We start from the raw sequence: 23,271 nt of genomic DNA on the forward strand, positions 1-23,271 counted from the left end.
CAGTAAGGGCTCGTTTGGTTGGGAGAAGAAGTTATTCTGATGTTAATTATCTCGGAATTAGTTATCCGCTCTACAATTCGGGATAACTAGTCCTGTGATACGTTATCCCGCGATTTTATCTGCTCGTCCTAAATTAATATCGTAAATAGTTATCCATTATTCCTCATATCAAACGAGCCTCAAATCAATCTGGCTATTCGTGTAAAGATCCTAAGGAAAATTGGGCTAATAACTAGATCCAATAAATTTAATGGGTTCTCTTGGCCCATCTCAAAATACTGAAATCGTGCTTTAAAATACCGAATTATTTTAGCATGGTAATGATATAATATTTTTTAAAAATCGAATATCAAAATTACTCTAACATACAATACCATGCCCTTCCTTAATACCGACTAGAAAAAGTAAACAGTAAATTCGTCTGGCTATTCGTGTAAAGATCCCGAAAACAATTGGGCTAATAACCAGATCCAATAAACTTAATGGGCCCTCTCTTTGGCCCATTTCATTTCTTCAATATAAAATAGGCGGGAAATTCTCTTTCCAAATATTTGAAAAATCTCCAGTAACCCGAACCCGCTAGGGTTATAAATAAACCCTTTTCCCCAAAAATTAGGGCTTTTTACAAATTCAATTGAAATGGACGGTGAGATTTGTGCTCCGATAAGATGATCAACGGTCAAGAGGAGGCGGGCCGGTCGGGCGCCGATGAGGAAAATGGGAGGATTCATAGTGTACAACCACTTAGGGATTTGGAATCGAATTGGGGTGTTGATTTAGCTAAAAATCTTGAAGATTATTTGCTTAAGATTTGTTCCGGTGAAATTAATGGCGAAACTTATGATGATGGGAATCATCTTTCTGTGAATTTCGCTGAAGGTTAGTAAAAAAAAATCAGCTTTATGTGTCGTTTTCGAAGTCGAAAATTGAAAATTTTAGTTGTTAATGTTTTGATTTTTGGAACCTGAGTTTTTTGTTTCGACGTGCATTTTATTGTTTTTTTGTTGTTTAAAATTTTGTTTTTTGTGTCATTTTTATTGTTTTTCGAGCCTGTTTGGAAATAGATTTTGAAGTCTGAAACCTGAAAATTTGAGTTTTTGAAGTTGATTTTTGGAATGCGAATTAGTGTGACATTACTGAGGTTATAGCCTTTCTGTGAATTTTGCTGAAAGTTGGTTAAGATTCAGTTTTTGTGTCGTTTTTATTGTTTTTTGAGTCGGTTTGACCATAGATTTTGAAGTCCCAAACTTGAAAAATTGAGTTTTTGAAGTTGATTTTTGGAACGTGAATTTGTGTGAAATTACTGTGCTTGTAGCCTTTCTGTGAATTTTGCTGAAGGTTGGTTAAAATTCAGTTTTTTTGTGTGTCATTCTTGTTGTTTTTCGAGACTCTTTGGCCATAGATTTTGAAGTCCGAAACTTCAAAATTTGAGTTTTTGAAGTTGATTTTCTAATATGAATTTGTGTGAAATTACTGAGGTTATAGCCTTTCAGTGAATTTTGCTGAAGGTTGGTAAAAAAAATTCAGCTTCTTGTGTCATTTTTCTATAACTGTGAAAATTTTGATGAGGGTTATAACCTTTCTGTGACTTTTCCTGAAGCTTGGTAAAGATTTTCAGCTTAGTTGTGTCATTTTCTAATATTTTTTCGAGACATTAAGATCCTGTTTGGCTATAGGTTTTGAAGTTGAAACTTGAAAAATTGAATTTTTCAAGTTGTGATTTGTGAAACCTGACTTTGTGTTTGGACGTGTACTTTACATTACTGGTGAAAAATATGATGTGGGTTATAACCTTTCTGTGAATTTTGCTGAAGGTTGGTATATTTTAAGCTTTATGTGTCATTCTTTTAATGTTTTCTTGAGGGATAAAGATTCCTGTTTGGTCATAGATTTTGAAGTTGAAACTTGAAATTGAAATTAGTGGTGAACATTATGATGATGGACATCAAAATGTAAATTTTGTTGAAGGTTGGTAAAAATTTTCAGCTTAGCTGTGTCATTTTCTAATGTTTTCGAGTCATTAAGATCTGTTTGGTTATAGATTTTGAAGTTGAATCTTGAAAATTGAAAATTTGAGTTTTTAAAGTTGATTTTTGGTATGTGAAGTTGTGTTTAAACAAGCATTTTATGTGGAAAAAATTTGAAGTTATGTGAGTTGAAGTGAAATTACTAGTGAAAACTATGATGAGGGTTATAACCTTTCTGTGAATTTTGCCGAAGGTTGGTAAATGTTTCAGCTTAGTGTGTGCTCGTACACTCTCCAACAGTTTGTATAATAATCACATTTCCCTACTTTAGCAGAAATGTTTTCTAGGATGAAATAAGTTTCTAATGTTTGTCAGGACACTAAGATCTTATTTGTTATAGAATTTTAACTTCAAACTTGAAAAGTTGAGATTTTAAAGTTGTGATTTTTGGAATGTCTCATTTACTTGGAAAAAAAAAATGATTTTGGTTACCTCAAAAGGGTAATCTTGTAATTCTTTTGATGAGGCGTTTTTTTTGGATTTGTAGCTGCTTTGCTACTTCAGGGGTCAGTTCAGGTGTACAGCAGGAAGGTGGAGTATCTGTATTCTCTTGTAGTGCATGCCTTGGAATTCATTACCAAGAAGAGGTTTTTTTTTCAACTGAAGCTATTTATTTTTAGTCTTCATTCATTTATTGCTCAAGTAGAATTATATAGGTGTCTCTGGATTAATTAGAGGTTAGGTTACAACTTATTCAACTTTCTCTTGTTCTGTAAGTGGTTGAAACATGTATTATCGGGTCAGTAACTGTACATCCTTGTCATTTCATCTGTGATTATTGCGTTAGGAGCCTGAAATTAGACAATGATGTCCTAACTTTGCAAATCTGGTTCAACTCCTATGGAAAGGGTTTAAATTGATGTTTTTCGTGGAAACAACTTTTAAAGCTTGTTTCTTTTCTTGGAAAGCTTTTGTTCTATTTTTTCCTTTTGGTTTCTCTCTAAATTTGTTCAGTGCACTAGCCTGTGAAGATGGTTTTGATGTACTTTTGGTCCTCTAGAGAAATGATGCAGGTAATTAGAGAACTTCTGCTGCATAATATTAGATGAAGGTTGTATGTAAATGGTTGTTAAATGTTGCACTTTGTTGATTGAGTTTGTATACATTACCAAGCAGTTGTTTGTACAATCTAACCCCTGCTTGTCTTTTTCTTCACCTTAGTTAAATGATAAAAAAGATTACCTTGTATTTCATGAAGCTACGTATATGTGAATGCTAATCTGGCAATGTCAGTTAGAGCTAACATCTTTTGTACATTAATATTATTGTTGCTAAGATAGCTACCATTTCATACTCTGTAAGTTGGATTTGAATACCTTCTGGGAAATAATCCTTTGGAAAGTATTGTATTGATAGGTGTTGACTGGCAACAATGACATGTAGTTGTTGACAACGTCCTAGTAACATACCACATACTTTTGGTTTAGTTATGGGTTAGTTCTCTTGGGTATTGATCAAAAGTTTATGATTTTACTGGTGACCAGGTTAGGGAAGCCACAAGTCAACAACAATAACATTAACTACTTTCGAATTCTGGGATAGTTGGGTCGACTATATGGATCCTCCATATCCATACCCATTTCAGCTCAATATTCTATAATTTTCAGATTAGACAAATAAAGCATTCTAGGTTCTGTGTATCATCTTCTACTGATGTTCAAATCTCTAGACAAACTGAGAAGACTCCTTACAAACACCAGCCATAATGTATGTAATAGCCTCTCTCATGTTTTTAGCCTTTGAGGAGCATGGAAATTCATGATTTGTTTTATGAGAAAGACATTTTCACACATTACCCAAACACCAGCTGTAATGTATGCAATTGCATTTACACAGCCAAGATTTCTGATTGACCAGGTGTTTTTGTAGAGGTTGTTATTCTTTTTCTTTCTGAAATGAAAGTGGGTTGGTCTTGTCATTGCAGTGTTGTGTCTAAAGTGGGTAATGTCTGCTTCAAGCAATAGTGTTATCCCTTGGTCCATCAGATTGCCGTGAGACTGTAGCGTAGGATTCTTTGCTTTGATCTTTCTTACCTTTGTTCAACTTTGTACCAGAGTTAAGTGAGTCTCAACTTTGTACCGGAGTTAAGTGAGTCTAGTGTGTGCTGCACAAACTTGTGCTTTGACAATTTCTGCTGTTGAAGGTGCTGTATTTGCTTGAGGTGAATGGAGGAAGATTATTGGAAAGAGTCTTGGTAGTAAGAATATTTTTAAACATATGTTATTTAGAATGAATTATAAACAAGTTACGCCCTCTGAATACTATTTTCCAATTTAAAAGTTAAATTTCTCATTTTATCTAGGAAAAGAAGCTTTTCATCAACATTATATAAGTCATGTGATTCTTTTTTATGTTGCTACTTATTAAAAAGATTCTTATTTATGTAGCGTAACTTGATGTAAAGAATTGTTCATTAGTTAGAAGACTCACATACTTGAGTTCAATTGGGAAGAGATTCTGTACTTTTAGAGGTCTAGGAGAACAAAAAAATCTATTTTTTATTCTTCTTATTTTGCATTTTCATCTGAATTCTCTAGGAATTCAACAGTTTGACAAAGTTCAAGCAAATATTGTGCGAGTAAAAGTGACCGTGGGTCATTTTGGGAAGTTAGAGAGTTTCTCAACTTTCCTGATTTGGAGAAGATTGCATTTGTTTCCTGCTTGAGATCATGCCGATTGGTTTCTCTAGCTATTCTGGTATATCTGTAAAGAAATGTTCACAAATTTTACTTCAGGAAGAAAATTTCTGGTGGGACATCCAATACAGCTAAACTTGCACTGTAGATGTCATGAAAAATATGGCAGCCTACTGCTTTTGTTTTGAATTTCTATCATGGTGATTATTGACCAGAAAGTTAGACTCTGATGGGATACATCTCCGCTTCTAAATGTGTTACATTTCCTAAAGTTCTTGACTTAAAAACATCTTTGGCTAACTTTTTCATATAAACCCCTTTTAGACAAAAAAAGAATATATTATAGTTTTGCTTTTGGAAAAAGATTTTTTGCTAAATTTATTTATATTTAACCGCGGTGTTCGGGCCAACTTTCGTTCATCTCAACTAATTCCATAGGATACCTTCCACCTCCCATTAGCAACAAATACCAGGTAATTTCTGTCCATCAAGGCTAGGACAAATGAGAAGAATCACCTAGTGTTTTTATTTGTGTTGGGATTTGAACCTGAGACTTCATATTCTCAACCCACTTCATCGATCACTAGGCCACATCCTAGGGTGCACTTTTGGAAAAAGTTACACTTTAGTGCTATAAGATTTAGTTTTAGGCACTCCACCAGACACATGAATTTCTTAGACAAAATCCCAATCTTAAAAAGATGTACATAAATGGATTTGGAAAATGCTTGGTGTTTCCGCGATTGCTCCCACTCGCTTTTAAATCTCACAAGTGTCTATTATGCTTAAAAAAAATAAATTACAAGCTGAAGTTGATATTTTATCCTTTAGATCTGTTGGATTATAGACAAAATCATTAATTTCGACTCTATGTTGCGCGAACTTGTTGGTTTCGCCGCCGAACCCGTCCCGACATTGGTGCGGGCACGAGGTGCGTCTCCGATTCGATCAATCGAATCCGGAGACGTTGACCCAACATCAAGAACAAAGTTGGTGGTCGTCGTCGGAAGGGAGAAATACCGGCGACTGTAATTGTTATCATCTCCGGAAGGGAGAAAACCTACGACTGCTCTCATCGTCGGAAGGGAGAAAACCAGGCAACTGCTGTCATCATCGGAAGGAAGAAATTCTTGTTGAATGCTGCCATCGTTGAAAGGGAGAAATCCGGCGACGGTAATTGTTGTCGTCGGAATTTTAATCGTTGGGAAGAAAGAGAAAGACTGGTTGTAAACTGGAAAGAATGACTCGTCAGATCTACTCGATGGTTTTTAATAATTATATTTTTTAAAATATAAAAAGAATTTTTATATTAATATGGTAAAAACATATATATGCTAGTTGGTTTCCCATAAAAAGAATTTTTATATTAATATAGTAAAAATATATATGTGCCTGTTGGTTTTCCAAAAATACAAGTATATATATATACCAACCCTAATTGAAAAGTAACTAAAAGCTATCTTAAAAGTTAAAAGTGGATTTTTAAAATATCCTTATAACTCCATATTTATAATATTTAATTTTTTAGCTGAATCCCTGCACCCATAGCCATACTCGGATTCGCACCCCCAAATCTTAAATTTAAATTTTGATGAATTCGACTCTCAGATTCGTACCTGTCTCGGATACCCGCACCCGAGTCCATGCAACTTAGTTTCCACTTATAGTGTCCTTGTTAATATTGACAGTGCAATCTTGTTAAATCATCCTTTATAAGTTATTTCAATAGACTATGCCCAACATTCCATGTTTGGCATGGAAAGCTCTGGTGTGTAGGGATGGGAAAAGACATCAAATACACCGTATGTTGTTCGGATAAGTCGAATACAAACTTCAACTAATCAGGTTACCTAATACACCCTTAACCTTGTTCGTTTTTTGATAAGGTAAATAATTTTATTAACGATTAGGGAAGGAATATCCTATAGCAGTCGCATAACCAAAAAAGAGGACCTACATCAAAACATGATTCTTTAAAAAAGAGACCCAATCTTCTATACAAATCGGGGTGTCATGGGAACATCAAAAGCAAATTAGAAACAAAAGACTTATTTGCAACTTTAAAAACATCTTGTTTAACCCTTTTGAACTCTATCCTATTTCTCTCTCTCCAAATAACCACAACAAAGCTAGCAGGGCAACCTTCCAAGCCTTAAGACTCCTTTTTCCCTTTCTGCAACCGCAGCTATGCAAAGCCTCCTTCACTGTTCTTGGCATCACCTATCGCACCCCAAACAAGTAAGAACTACTCTCCATAGACCGTTAGCCACTTGACAATGCAACAAGAGATGATCCACATCTTCACGTGAACTTTTGCATATGAAGCACCAACTAACATATTTGATATTCTTTCTTAGGCTTTCTGCTGTCAATATCACACCCCTTATTGCCAATCATGCAAAGAAGTGCACCTTCCTAGGAATGTAGGTACCCGAATAGCACAATGAGGGAAAAATACAATCAACTCTCCTTAATAACCTTTCATTTAATATGATTTAATCTAGAATGAGCCAACTCTACTCTCTCGTCATCTCCATATATCTAATCTATCAATAAGTAGATCATGCCCAGTTAGTAACTCCACCAAATCAATAAATTCTACCAACTCCTAGTCGTGTAGATTCCTCCTAAACCTCCTAAACCTCAAATGCCAATGAACTTCCCCCCGTGAGACCTCAAAACTTGATGGATTGTCATCTCTCTTTGGTAAGACACTCGATATATGTTAGAGAAAACTCTCATCCTCTCCACACCACTTGTGTTTCCAGACACTAACCCTTCTACCATCTCAAACCTTGTTCGATGTGATATTATTATCACCTTAGCAGGTGAAATGGCAGAGAAAGTGCATTCACCTCCCTTAAGCTGTGTGAGAAGAAGAAAAAAAAATCTTAAAATGACATGCACGTGGCACTATTTTATTGGTCATTATATAATTAAGTCTTCTTATACATAGTAATTAGAAATACATTAATTATGTAAGATTCCCTGTCTTATTTATTCTTTTTATTTGTGGGCCCGACTTTCTGTAAAACTCTTTCCCCTTGAGTTCTTCTTCAGTAAGCCATCGATCCCGTCATTTCTTCATTTATTCCCCATGGGTGCATCTCCAACTCCCTCCCTTGAAACTTTGAAAGAGGAACTTTAAGGAAGAAATTAAAAGGAGTGGAAAAGATGATGATTTACTCTAACCCATCGGAAACATCATTGATGTAGATTACGACTCCCACTGTAAACCTTGTGATATCTATGCCTAAAATCCATGATTTTTTGCCTTAACTTATCAAAAGCCTATCAGAGAAGACGATTACTCTCTCTGTCTGCTCTATTCCTGCCGGAGCACCACCTAAGGCCATCACAATGCTATTTTAGTCCTGAACCACCAATAACATACTTAATTTCATCTACACAAAGAATACCAATGAAATGGTTGATTTTCAGCCTTAGTTTATCAAGATTTTAGTAGTTTTACATACATGAAAATTTTCATTTGCTTCACTGGCAACAGTGGTGTTTCTAGCGCCTATCAACGCTCCACCATCAACAGCTTCTACACTCCATAGCGGACTTATTGTTCTTTGTTTCTCTCTTCAGATTTCTCTTTTTCCTTTAATTTATCAATGACGGAGACAGAAGAAGAAGAGATTTAAAAGAGGGAAATGTGTTATGGTGGAGGAGGAAGAAGAAAAATGTTTTGAAAAGAAAAGGAAATGTTAAAGTAAAAAGGTTTAAAAAAAAACTGAAAATGATATTCTACACATGTCAAGCATGTGTATAACATTCACTCCACATAAAATCTGAGATTGTCTTAGGAAGGTGGTAATAATATCACATCGAACAAGGTTAGGGGTGAGATTGTCTTAGGAAGGTGGTAATAATATTACATCGAACAAGGTTAGGGGTGTATTAGGTTGCCCGATTAGTTGAAGTGTGTATTCAATTTATCCAGAAAACTTTAGCATGCATTTGATGTCTTTTCCCTTTAGAGATTATGGCCTGCTTGGACATACATTTGAAGTTGAAGTTGGAAATATTTCATTGAAGTTGAGGTTAGAAAAAAATTTGTGCAAGTCTATCTCTCTAGGTATCTTCTTCTAAAATCTCAAAAAACTTGACGTTTTCGACACTTTATCCTTTTAGGTGTACTGTATTATAGACAAAACCGTTAATTGCCATTCCGGCTTCTTGCTAATCCTGAAAGGATGTGCACTCTTGTAAAATTACGTTTTCTAAATTTCTGTAATTTTTAACTATGTACCATTTGAAAGCCTAATCACTTGATTCAATATTCAAAAAACGTTGATGTAAATTGTTTCTAATGATTTTACTACTATTAAGATGAATTGGAGATTTGGGCAAGTAATCATCAGTCACTATTGTATTTTGTCTGTTTTTGGGTGCACAGATGGCCTTGGATTATGAGACACTAGCGTTTTAATCCGTTAACCAGGAACTTTATTCGTTTTGTTAATAGATAGGAATCGTGGGCGGCATTGTAGTCGTTTCGAGTTTTTTTCTTTCATTTATTTTTTCCTGTTTTAGAACCTCCTTGTTTTTTATTATTAAGGTCAATAAATTTACACTTCTAATAAAATTATCATTTGCTAACTTTGTGCACTGCTTACTGCTTTTGTCTTTAGTTATTTCTAGTTTATGAAAGAGTATATCTCAATTTTTTGTGTTGGTACTTCATATTCTTTTTACCTTTATTTTTCATTGTTATATTCCTTCTACCTATATTCATCTAACAAAATAACCTTTTAGATTGAAATGTCATCAAGTATTGAAATATATAAATTTTTCAAGTAATAATTTTATTTAACCAAAAGTGATGATAGTGATCAGTGTCGAACGTTAAGAAAAGACATTTGATAAGAGACAATCCCTCCATTTCAATTTGTTTTCCTTTTTAGTTTGTTTTAAGACCACAACATTAAAGGGCATTTTGATACATTCTAGAAGATTCAAAAGTCGTCTTTATTTTCTTAAACGTCATTTCAGGTCAAAATCAGATTCAACATCTCCGCCCGTCTCCTTGCATAAGTAACACCAACTGATTCAAACAACCTTCCTTTTCCAACTATGTTTATTGTCTGGTACTAGCTTCATTAAAATAAAGCCTATGGGCATTGTTGATGCCTACTCTAAGGCGTCATCTAAACAAGACAAACTTGCTACCATGAGTTTCACCTAACTTTGGGGTTTTGGCATGCCTCTAGGGAGCCTTTACCATCACTGTTTCAACCAATTCTACCAATATAAAACATAATTTGTTTTTCACCTGAGACTTTTATCAATGATTTTCTATTTGCTCGTTCTGATGAAGGGCAGTGAGTAATTCATATTAACTAGCTGTCGATACATTTTTCATTGCTATCAATTTTGTAGTACACCAAATATACTAATTCAGTTCTTGATATTTTAAGTATCATAACCCAAAAATGTTAGATATTGAGTTTTTCCCTTCCTGTTAAATCAGTGAACCAGATCAATCAGCAAGTGGATCAACCCAAGCGGATGAAAACGGTTTGCCTGCTGCCAACCATGAAGAGGATGATCCATTTTGGGCTTCAGAGGAAATCCCAGGTAGCATCATTACTTGTCTGTTATTTTAATACGTGCCCGGACTTCAAACTGCACGATTTATATTGTACTTTTTGCAGTGGAAGCAAAAAATATGTTGGATAACACGACATGCAGGGATTCATTCACCCAGTTTGTGAAGGCCCCTGCAAATCTGGTTGTCCTCGAGGGTGACTGCCTGGATGTTACTGGAGATGCTGGAGAACTAGAGTCTTACTTGGTATGTCAGTGTCTGTTTATGTACAGTTACAGTATGTTTTCTGTTATCTTGATTTGTTCTATTGTTGCTTGTAGCTAGCCACATGTGATCTTTATCGAGATTTTATTCTGTTGGACGCATGTGATTCTGTAACAGTGGATGGATTTCTGGATAGTGAGAATATAGCTGGAAAGGGGCTGAACAATAATTTCCAGGGCAGTTCCCTAAAATCCAAATACCGCAAAAACTTTTCCTCTCCGACTGGACTTTCTGGGGGAAATGGCAATAAGTCTTCAGCTCGAAAGAACCAGGATGCTAATTTATATCAGTCTCCAAGGGTTCCTGAGTTTGATCCAGGCAATTTAAACAACGATCCACCTGAATTTGATCCAGGGAATTTTAATGTACCTGATAACATTGATGATGATGCACATGGGTATCAAGATGGATATTCAGAACCTAGAGATTTAGATGACTCAGATGATGAAGACCCATGGAAACCCTTGAACCCTCATGAACCTGGCAATTTGAAAGTGAAACCATTCAAAAAAGGTTTCTTAGGCTTCCTTCTCTTTGTTTTCTTCTATATCCAAGCACTTTATTATCTAATGAGGTTTCATGCTTTCAAGCAGTTAAACCTAATAGAAGGCAGGGCGTGGTATCCAGAAAACTTGCATCTTTGGCCATGGAATTTCCGCTTGCGAAATTACATGGTACCATTAGTACCGACCTCAATGATGTGTGGGAGAGGAAATGTTGTGCCATGAATAAACAAGTTGACTCACAATCTCCACCACCATTTGAGAAGGTTTAAATTCTTGATAATTTATTTCTACCTAACTTTTTCTGTCTGAGTTATTTCATTGTATGAAGTTTTTGTTTGCAGCTTCGGGAATCACTTCTTCATGGAGTGAAGAATGACTTTGACGATTTGTGCGCTCCAAAGGAAACGAATGAAGACAATGACTATGATAGTGCTGATCACGATTTTGGGCCTCCTGACTTTGAGATGCCGGAAAATAGTGACATGAACATTGATGGTAATCCACATGGTGAAAAGGTTAGTAAATTAGATATAGATATTTCTCCATACAGTACAGATTGTGTTTCTGTGACTCTTGGCCCAATGTAGCATGGACGAGTTAACTGCTAATATATTTTGTTTTTGCAGCATGTTAATTGTAGTCCACTTTTTGATGGTGAAGCTCATGAAGATCCGAATGGTCATGAAAATCTTGAAGATCTTTGTCGCTCCCACTTGGTAAGAATAAAATCCATGATCTTCATAAAATTATAGATTGTACGTATTTGTCCTGATATTTTATTCATGCTCATGAACCGGCACTGATCTTTTCCCTAGATGGCATGAGAAGGGATTGGCTAATGTGAACTCTAGACATGCTTATCTGTTAATTTTGTTAAATTTTTGTGATTGTCTTGGTAGATGACCTTTCCATTTATAGGACTCGCTTCTTGCTACCCTTGCTGAAACTGAAAAGCAGACTGAATTGGCTGCTCGGGTTTCAACGTGGAAACAGAGAATTGAGCAGAACTTGGAGGAACAAGTGTGTTGCATTCTGAGATCTTTTTTTTCTTTTTTTTTTTTCAGTCAAGTTCAGATACGTCATCGCTTTAGTGTTTACTTGCAGGAATCACATCCGCCCTTTGACATTCATGAATATGGGGCAAGGGTTTTGAGCAAGTTATCCCTGGAAGCAAATGATAAAAGCACCATGTCCTTTTCTGATGTTGTCAAGGGTTCGGAGAAGCATGACATCACTCGAACATTTTCTGCGCTTCTGCAATTGGTAAATTCCTTTCTACGTGAATATTAGTGACATTAGAGCTGCCTCCCTTGTAAGATGGAAGTAATATATTCCTTTTTTAGCTTTTGAAATTTTATTTCATGCCTGAGGCAGCCTCTCTACTTCTTCGGTCGGGGGGGGGGGGGGGGGGGGTGGTATGGACTGCGTACATTTTACCCTCCTCAGACCCCACTATGTGGGAATATATTGTTTTTGTTGTTGTTGCTGACACCAGCAATAAGCAATGTTTACCTTTTTTTCTTTCGCTTCATTAAAAACAAAAAATTGTAGGTAAACAATGGAGATGTTGGTTTAGAAAGAGGTGCAGTACGCGAGTCCACTTGTTACACAGCTGCAAATCCCTTCTATGTCCGACTCCTTAAGCATAATAACGGTAGGGAGAAAATGCAGTTTCAATCATCAAAAAAGAGAGCGAAATTACCAATACACAATCATTGCAGTAGAAAGGAAAAGAACAAAGGTAAAGCAGTTCAGGCTGCCGTTGATTCATCGCCAGAACCCGATTCGGGTAGCAGATTTCCCCTGAAGATGGGAAAAGTTAATGGAACTAGATGCACACCTGAAAACAAGAAAAGAAGGAAGTCCAGATTAGTAGCAACATCGGATTTGCGTACTGCAATGTAGCAAAACGGAAAAGAACATACCCCTACCGTTGTAATTCTTATCGCAAACCAATAACCCATTGGCTGCTGATATCTGTAAGATCTGTTTCTTGCTTAACTTAATTAGGCCTTAGTGTTGTACTTATCAAGGAAAATGTAACAATATTTGACATATGCAGAGGTTACTTTTCATTAGTCTCTTTGTAGGCAAACATGCATGTGCTGGTTCGATGTGGCAGGTAACCTGTGGGTTCCGTCAAGGTGTGAGCAAACTGGCGCAAACACCATAGTTATCAATTTGCCAGTAATGTTTCAAGTGTATATTTGTTTGTTGGAGTTATTACATCAAACCAGTATATGTACCTAACATCTGACTGTTTTTTTTTTTTTTTTTTGCTATGGTAGTTTTCAAGATTGTATCTTGATGTTTGGGTAATAATGTGATCAAAAGGTAGTTTACTAGACGTGTTTTGTCAATATGTAATTTTGTCCATTCCATTATTCTTTGATGGTGATATTGATGAATGATCATATTAAGGGAAAAGACATCAAATGCACCCTGAAGTTGTCCGGATAAGTAGAATACACAGTTTAAGTTGAATACACACTCGAACTTAATGGGCGACCTATAATCCCCCTATTCTTATTTTAAGTGTGTATTCGACTTATTGGGATTAGATCACCTGTCCAAATTCCCATAATCTTCAAAAACTTGGGCTATCATTATCATGAAACTCAAAGGATATTGGACTCTAGTTACAACATCATATCTTGTGTATTCACGCCAAAGGTAGGTCTGGAGAGGGTAGAGTGTAAGCGTTCGTACCTCTACCTCATAGGTGAGGTAGAGAGATTGTTTTCGATAGATCTCGACTCAAGTATATGCATTTGTACTTCTACCTCATAGGTGAGGTAGAGAGACTGTTTTCGATAGACCTTGACTCAAATATATGCATCTGTACCTCTACCTCATAGGTGAGTTTGAGAAACTATTTTCGATAGACCTCGACTCAAATATACGCATCTGTACCTCTACCTCATAGGTGAGGTAGAGAAACTGTTTTCGATAATCCTCGACTCAAATATACGCATCGGTACCTCTACCTCATAGATGAGGTAGAGAGACTGTTTTCGATAGACCACGACTCAAATATAGGACTAGTTTTTTAAAAAGCAAGAGTTGGTGTTGGTGAGTATAATGATGGAAATAAAAATGGGACACCTTTTTATCTCTTGATATTTCTATAGAATTCCATTCTCAAAAGGAACTCTTTTTATTATGATGAACACAAGTTCTCAAAGAGTACAATATACATATTTGCTTTTGGTATAACTTATACGTAACTCCTCTATTATAAGTGGATCAAAAGGATAAAGTAGTACTAACTATCTCAACACAAACCATTTTTCATATCTCACCTGATGTTCGATATCTACTTTGTGGTGTTAATTAATCCAAATAGATCTCTCGTAAGATCTTATTTATGAAAAAAATACGCTTCAAAACATAATTTATAAATAAAAGATCTTATCCATCCCATCGTCATCTTCCAATAATAATAATTTGACTTTCTTTCTATTAATAGTGATAGGTATAATATAATTGGCACTTGGCCAATTTATGACTTTCCTCATGTAGCATCTTTTGCTATACGTGTCAAACTCATCTAGTTTGAGTAACCATGTTCACTAGTTTCTCATTATAATCTTTATAGTATTTTTGATGTAGTTTTTAAATATTTATATTTTAACTTTAAAAAATTAAATTAATATAATCAACTTTAATTTTAAAATTTAATTAAATTGACCCATGAAAAATAGGAGATCAAAAGAAATGGAGGGAGTGCCGAAAGAATAATGCACAAATTTTTTTTTGCTTATCGGGTTTTAAATAAATTATTTGTCCATATTAAATACAATGATTTTTCCACACAAATTTTAGGTTTGAACAAAAATTATTAGGTTTTATTTAAATCGTAACCACATGTTCATATACGTTACGTCGTATTCATTGTATTGACACAACCAAAGGATATAGTTCAGCGGATGGGTTGTTTCTTCCTTGATCAGAGGTCTCAGATTCGAGCCCTGAGTATGGAAAAATACTTCCCCCGAATGGGCCTTACGCGATGCGAGTCTGAATTAGTCGGGTTTCAATGCGGATATCGGACACCGGATGAGAAATAAAAAGAAAAGTATTCATTGTATTTACGTAAACATCAAGTGCATGGTGACATTTTACGTGTTATACTGTTATTTAACCTCTATATAAGTTTACAAATAGCAGCCCAAAAGAGTACCAAAGATTATATTGAACACACAAACAAATAAATTTCAAAAAGAAATGGAGGAATATTGTTTTTATCACAAATTTGTAAAAATAAATGGGATAAACATGCATTATGTTGAAAAAGGGAAAGGTCCTCATGTTGTTTTGTTCATTCATGGATTCCCAGAATTATGGTATTCATGGAGGCACCAAATTTCATTCATGGCTGAACATGGTTATAGAGCTGTGGCTCCTGATCTTCGTGGCTACGGAGATACCACTGGTAAGATCTGCGTACATTCTATCCTTTTCGGTAACACGTGGTATGTTGTTGTTGTTGTGTGCATTTGTATGTAAAATATCACTGATCCAAGCCTTTGAAAACAGCGTCTGGCAGAAATGCAAGGTAAGACTATGTACAATACACTCTTGTGGTGTATGGGGTCCTTCCTCGGACCCTGCGTAAAGTGGGAGCTTTAGTGCATCGGGCAGGCTACCCTTTTAGTTATACTTTGAAGTCATTTATATCCTTGTCGTTAGCAAATATTTTTCATGGATAAGCATGGTTATAGAGCTCTAGCTCTTGATCTTCGCGGCTATATGGAGATACCACAGATAAGATCTGCATACATTTTATCTTTTTCAGACCTCACTTGTGTGATGACACCTGGTATATTCTTGTTCTTGTTGTTAATTTTGTGTGTACATGTACTTATGAAGTGATTTATACCCTTGTCGTTAGCGCATATTTTTCATGGCTAAACATGGTTATAGAGCGATAGCTCTTGATCTTCGTGGCTACGGAGATACCATTGGTAAGATCTGCGTACATTCTATCCTTTTCGGACCCCACTTGTGTGATTACACTTGGCATATTGTTGTTGTTGTGTGTGTACATGTAAAATTCTGAAAAACATTAGTAACAAATTTTGAAGTCATTTATATCCTTGTCGTTAGCAAATATTTTTTCGTGGATAAACTGTAACACCCCGTATTCAAGTACATATATTGGCGTATTCAAGTACGTGTATTGGTCTTATTTATATGGAATTAATTTTATTTTATTTTATTTATACCGGAATTTGCCCGTCGATGGTTCCATATGAAGGTTATTGAATAAGTTTTCCAACGATATAAAGATTTTCAAATACGGATAGTTTTCGGATATAATCGAGCACGTTTGAAACTATAAAATGGTGGCCGGGATATTGGGAATAGTAAATGTGCAGGACAATTTCCTGCACACAAACTACTGAGGCCAGCCATTTTTTTGGGTCAACTTTGAACGATCATAAATCCCTTAATATAATGAACTGGGAGAGCTGCCACCTATGAAAAGAAAGATCTTTGAGTCTTCTTTCCAATGCAATTGGTTTCATCCAAATCCGACATCTGAGTAATGAGTTATACTCGTTTTACTTCAGCCTATCAAAACAGATTTTTAGGGTCAACTTCAAACGATCATAACTCCTTGTACAGGACGAACTGGGTGGCCTACCTTATATTAAATGAAAGACCTTTCAATTATCTTTCCAACGATACCAATTTCACCCAAATCCGATATCGGAGCAAAGAGTTATGGTCGATTTACTTTAACCTATCAAAACAGTCCACCATGGACAGATTCGGATTTACTTAAATTTTAAGGGCAATATGGTCATTTTCCATCACCTCATGGACGAAAATTGGTCATTATATACATATAATTAGCCTCATATCCATCATTTATCATCCAAATTATTGAAGAATAAGAAACCCTAGCCTAAGTTCAACTCCAATTATCTTGTGATTCAACCGTAGAAAATCCAAATTGATTCCGTAGTTGTGTTCACCGTCTCGAGGGCTTCGAGAAGCACCCCTTATTTGTGCCAATAGGACTTCGAAATCAAAAGGGCCATTTTATGGTAAGGATGTAAATTATGTTGGTGTTATTTATATGGATATGTATATATATATGCATGTGAGCATAAGAAGTATGTTATTTGATTGTTGTTGAAAGATGATTGGAAATGATGTTGGATTATTCTTGTGCATAGTTGGATTATGTTGAATTGTGAAGGGATTTGGTGTGATGATGTGGTATTGAAATGATGATTATATATATATATACACATAAACCGATTGTTCAAGTTGGTTTTTGGAATGCTTTGCAAATATTGGTTGTATGGAATTATGGAAGAGAATTGTGGTGTTGGGTTGCTAATACTAGATGCCAAACATTTCATTGTAGATAAGTGATTTGTAAAGGCGGGAAGTTGTATTGAATTGGTATCCGAATCTACAACGAGGTATGTAAAACATACTCTAACGATGTTCTTTGGCATGAAAACACCAATGTTCCATCAAGTAAGATTCCGACGTTGTCCAAAAACATGTATTGTTCTACATTACCAACGAAGTTGTTTCCATTCTATAAAGTGTCAAAATGTTTCATTGATATACCGAAAGGCTCCTATTTCATTGTTGTGATATTGATGATTCCGAAACACATTGTTGATGTACCAATGAGTCTTTATTACATCGTTATTGTATAGAAAGTCTGTTACTTGGTTCCTATTGATGTATCATTATTCCAAAGGTACTGTATTGGCATGAACACTAATGTAATAATCTCAAAAGCTTTTGAACTAAGTTATTGGAAAGATCTCTTGTGTGTGTTACTTGATATACGTGTGGGTGGTAGCTCAGGGGCTTAAGTCTAGCATGGGCCGATCCCGATATTTGATATAATTACAGTTGATATGTATTGGGGGCAGCCTAATGGTCACAGTACGGTACAGTATTGATTATTGTTAGGTGGTTGGAGGTTCGAGAGGAGGAGGTAATGGCGAATGATAATTGTAAAGAATGAAATGAACGAATGTATATCGTTCCACAAATGTGTTTGAATTCAAGAACCCAATTCAGATTAATGAGAAGATAATGTACATGATCCTAAAAGTGTTTATGAAGTGTGGTTCACTTCTATTATGATTTATTCACTTGCGTCTGATTTTCTTGATCCCCCATACCACATATGATTATTTACAGCTTTACATACTCAGTACATATTTCGTACTAACGTCCCTCACGGGGGACCTGCATTTCATGCTGCAGGCACAGGTGCTTCAGCTCATTCACAGCATAAATAGGAGCCAGGTCATACAGTTATTGTTGGTGAGCTCCAGTTTGCTTCGGAGCTTTCCGAGTCGGTCCCTTATGTTTTGTTATTGTACAGGAGTCATGTGTGGGCGGGGGTTTGTCCCGACCCTAGTTATGTCATGTATATCCTAGAGGCTTTGTAGACATAAGGAAGGGTAAAGTCATGGAAGTTCATATAGTGATGTTATATTTTTATATGTGGTGGCCCCGACGGCCAAGTATTATATATATTTATATTTGTGCGTGTTGTGCTGATACAGGTAATTAGACCCTTCTATATGCAACGAAGTGCTGTCCAAATTTTTGGTGACATGTAAGTGAAAGTACAGGTATTTGAACGGGTTCTCCCGTGCCTTCTCGGCTTCGGGTGCCAGTCCGGCCCGATGGAATTTTGGGGCGTGACATAAACTTGGTTATAGAGCTCTAGCTCTTGATTTTTGCGGCTATGCAAGGGTGGCTCAAGGGTAAAACTAGTAAAACCTTCGCTTTAGACCTCCAAAATTTGAGGCCTCAAAATTTTTAATAGTAAACTCTGTTATTTCAACTTCACTTGAAATGATAATGAAGATTGTGAAATATATTTTTAAAAAATATCTAAAAAATAATAATAATAAAAAAGAAAAAAAGTTATCTCATTTTTACAAGAAATATTTTAGAACTTTGAACTAAACAACTCAAACTTAATATTAATAAATAATTTAACAACAACATTCAAGTTAATGCATTATAAATAAATGGCTAACATCTTATTAACAAGAATTAATCCTTACTTTTATTAATAATCTTATTAATATGTGAAGTTAAAGGTTAAGTGTCTTTTAAAAATACTACATCGAAACAACTACTATGCAAGAACAAATAAGACAACTCAAAATTATTACAGTAGTAATTTTGTATGTATGTTTATATATGTAATACCTCATATTAAAATTTGGCTATGGAGATACCACAGGTAAGATCTCTTACAACTATTCTTTTCGGACCTCCCTTATGTGATTATACGGGGTATATTGTTGTTGTTGTGTGTAGAATGTTGAAGAACATTAGTAACAAATATTACGGAAAAGAAGAGATAAGCATCAGATCCCCGTACTATGATCAAAGTTGCTACGACATCCAACGGGTTCTATTATCCCTGAATTCAATTTTAGCGTATTACTATGCTAGCAAATACGAAAAGACAGGCTTCACTGGTGGAGTGAATTACTACAGATCACTTGACCTGTAAGTTTTTGTCTTGTATTTGTACTCCTTTTGCCTTCGACTTGTCGTTTTGTTTTTCAAATTCTTCATTCAGAACCCTGAGGGAAGGTCTGATTTGTGGATGAGGAATTAGTATACTAACTCGCTTTCACCCTACATGGTTGTAGACCGAGGGGAATTCCTAGATTGGCTAAAAAGTACGTTACACTTTTCATTTTAGTAGGAAAATTAGTGTTATCTTGATAGGAGAATGTAATAGTTACATTACTGGGTATTCTGATATAGAAGGGGAGCCTTGACGTAACTGATAAAATTGGTGTTTATGCGAGTAGGAGGAGGCCACGAGTTTGAACTGTGGAAACAAACTCTTTACAAAAATGCGAGGTGAAATGGAGAGAGTGGAGTTAGACATTAGGTTGAAAGACGTATTTGATGGACGATGGACGATGGACGACAGGTTAATATTCTTGTACTACCTCTTGTTGGTCTCGAGGGGCGAAGGAGACTAGGTTAGATGAAAGATGATTATATGTTCAAGAACCAGTGGCGGATGTATAGTAGAAGGTGTGGGTTCCCGGGAACCCACACCCGCTATCGTAAAGCTTAAAATTACATAGAAAAATCGCCAAAAGTTATAAATATTAATAGGTGGGAGTCTGTAACTAAACCAAGGGATGGCTTAGAGGCAGGAAAGGAGCCCTTGGGAACCCACAAGTTTGAAATTCTGAATCCGCCTCTGTCAAGAACGTAAGGTGTCCGTGTCCTTGAGGGTAAGAAGGGATAGAGAAAATGCCTCGGGCAATTGTTTGAACACCATCCTTAGCATTTGATCAGTTTCTTGAGCTATTTCAATGTCTGAATATAGAAATAAGCATCCAGTACCACCGAACTATAACCAAAGTTGCTACGATACACTCTTAACTTTACAGGAATTCTATTACCCATGAACTCAATTTTAGCATATTTTTGTCACTCTTTTGTATTGACGTGACATCTTTATTACATAAAATGAGGTCCACGTCAGCTAAAAAGATTGACAAAAGGTGTCACATCAGCTAAAAAAGAGGATAAAAATATGCTAAGATTTAATTCAGGGGTAATCGAACCCCCGGGAAATTGGAGTGTCGTAACAAATTTGATCATAGTTCCGGGGTACTAGATGCTTTACTCCTGAATATATAACAAAATGTCTTTCATTGATTTCTTTTTACCCCTCTCTAGGAGCTCTCGCCTTTCTGCTCCCTTGGTTACTTGAACTGACTCGAGCACACAACCTTGGGTTGAAAGCGAGAGTTGTGTACCATCCGAGCAACTCTATCTTGTCTTTAACTAACAAAATTACTTCGACTTCGAAATGCAGAAATTGGGAATTGACAGCAGCATGGACAGGTGCAAAAGTGAAAGTACCAGTGAAGTTCATTGTGGGAGATTTGGACTTAAACATACAATGCCCCTGGAGTTAAAGATTATATAAACAATGGTGGAATGAAAAAAGATGTGCCTTTGCTACAAAAAGTGGTTATATTGGAAAATGTTGGCCATTTTCTGCAACAAGAAAAGCCCAATGAAATTAACAAACTAATTCATGAGTTCTTCATGGGCTTTTGTTCTACTTAAATGTTTTAAAGTTTAGCCCCTTTGAAGTTTGATTTATAAGCAGGCATGTCGACCGAGTGTTGCCTGCTTCAGCAGCTCGACCACCACTTCTTTATATATGTAATAACTTTTCAAGTTATTGAATAAATGATTTTCGAGTAATGTTGGTTTATATACATGTACCCGTTTTTTTATGCTTTGATTTGAAATTTGTACCCTAAATCTAAAAACCTTGCAAATCTAGTCCTGAGAAAATTATTCATCCATATAACGTCAGATTCAAACTTAATACTTGCTCATATGATTCCGAAAAGTATAAATAAAACATTAGGTCCATAAAACACATAAAAAACAACAACTAAATTTATGAATTTGTATTTCATAACTTCCAAAATATCAAAATAGATGATGTTAAGTCTCTTTGAATGTGGCAGGTAAACTGTGGGTTCCGTCAATGTGGTAAAGTTGTTGCTATGTGATCAGAAGATTATAGGTTCAAGCCTTGGAAACAGCCTCTGGCAGAAATGCAAGGTAAGACGGTCTACAATACACCCTTGTGGTGAGGCCCTTTCCCTGAACATAGCGCATAACGATAGCTTTAGTGCGCCGAAATGCACTGTCCGAATAAGTTGAATAGACACTCAAACTTAACAGGCGACCTATTAGCCCCTTATCCTTATTTAAAGTGTGTATTCGACTTATTATTATCATGAAACTCAAAAGGATATTGGACTCTAGTTATAACAACATATCTTGTGTATGCCCACCAAATTGAGGTTTGGAGAAGGTAGTGTGTATGCAGTGGCGGACCTAGGGTTTAAGGATAATGGGTGTTTAAGAAATATTAAAACGAAAATCACCTCAATGAAGTTCAACCCAGGACCTCCTTCCAATGAAGCACCTTAATTTAGATCAACCCAAATGTCAATGCACGCAACTAATTTTTTGTTACAGTGGATGCTTTTTTATATTTTATATCTATTTTTATATATTTTCTATGTAATTATACCTATTCCGCGTCGAGTTTAGTGGGTGCCGGAGCAACCCAAAATAGAACGTAGGTCCGCCCCTGTGTGTACACATTCTGTACCTCTACCTCACCTTTCTACCTCATAAGTGAGATAGAGATGCTGTTTTCAATAGACCTCGATTCAAATATAGAGTTTTAGTTGTTTAAAAAAAAATAAAAAAATTGGTGGATATAATCATAGAAATAAAAATGGGACACGTCTTTTTCTCTTGATGTTTTTATAGAATTCCATTCTCCAAAGGAACTTTTTTTAATTATGACAAGAAGTTCTCAAAGGGTACTACTTACATATTTGCTTTTGGTATATAACTTACACGTAATCTCTCTATAATAAGTGGATCAAAATAGGTTGGCAAATATATACTACTAAACATACCATACCAAAGGCAACTCAACTTTCAAATATTTGAACTCGAATCTTCTAATTAAGAATAAAAAGGTATTTATCATTTCACCATAAATAAATTTCTTTTTTTAGTATTTATCATTTCACCATAAATAAATTTCTTTTTTTAGTCTAATCTATGTTTGATATCCATTTTGATACAAACACGATCATGAAGATGAACGTTTTTAAATATTTTGGATGTTACCTTGGAGGTGTATGAGTTGAAGTGTTAAAAAGGGCTCCAAACTGCTCCTAAAAACACTCCATAGGTGCCTATTTGCCTACTTGGTCATTAAAGAGCCTTTTTGTCATTTTATCTTTTTATTTGTAAAGTACTATAAATAGAACAATATAGGGTTTTAGTTCATTAGTTTTTATTGGATATTGTTGAAAGAACACATCTCTTGAGAGAGAGGGTCTCTAGGGCCTAAACTAGGACATGAACAAGTGTGGATTCACTTGTGATTGTGTATTGCTTGAATACGTTAGTGCTTGAGTGGTGGAATCCCTCTTGTGTCACGTAAGAGTGTGGTATTGCTATTGTAAGTCTTAGGGGTCCTTAGATTTAATACATTTTTGGGTTCTTAACCTTGTAATAGTGTATGTCTCACTTTCTATCTTTACATATCATGTACTACTTGTGTAGTCTAGTGAACCATTTGGTTCTTGTTTTTCTTGTAATCTTGTAACCGTTGGATTATTGTTATTGTAGTGTTGTTCCTCTGGTTATTGTTGTTTATCTCTTATTGTTGTTAGTGTTTTTGGTGTCAT

General features: G+C 35.6%; 1 protein-coding gene and 1 pseudogene across 1 annotated transcript; both read left to right on the forward strand.

Annotated features, from left to right (window-relative positions):
- Positions 1-548: 548 nt before the first annotated feature.
- On the forward strand, positions 549-13,261 carry LOC107850368 (condensin-2 complex subunit H2). Its single transcript, XM_016694848.2, has 11 exons — positions 549-879; positions 2,515-2,614; positions 10,143-10,249; positions 10,327-10,466; positions 10,541-10,997; positions 11,078-11,253; positions 11,332-11,505; positions 11,617-11,706; positions 11,909-12,010; positions 12,095-12,253; positions 12,542-13,261. Exons 1-11 carry the CDS (start codon positions 669-671, stop codon positions 12,893-12,895), a joined length of 2,070 nt encoding a protein of 689 aa, XP_016550334.2. The 5' UTR covers positions 549-668; the 3' UTR covers positions 12,896-13,261.
- A 1,887-nt stretch (positions 13,262-15,148) lies between these two features.
- On the forward strand, positions 15,149-21,240 carry LOC107848807 (annotated as a pseudogene).
- Positions 21,241-23,271: the final 2,031 nt, after the last annotated feature.

The sequence above is a fragment of the Capsicum annuum genome, chromosome 12, assembly GCF_002878395.1.
Source record: "Capsicum annuum cultivar UCD-10X-F1 chromosome 12, UCD10Xv1.1, whole genome shotgun sequence".
In the NCBI taxonomy this organism is placed as follows: domain Eukaryota; kingdom Viridiplantae; phylum Streptophyta; class Magnoliopsida; order Solanales; family Solanaceae; genus Capsicum; species Capsicum annuum.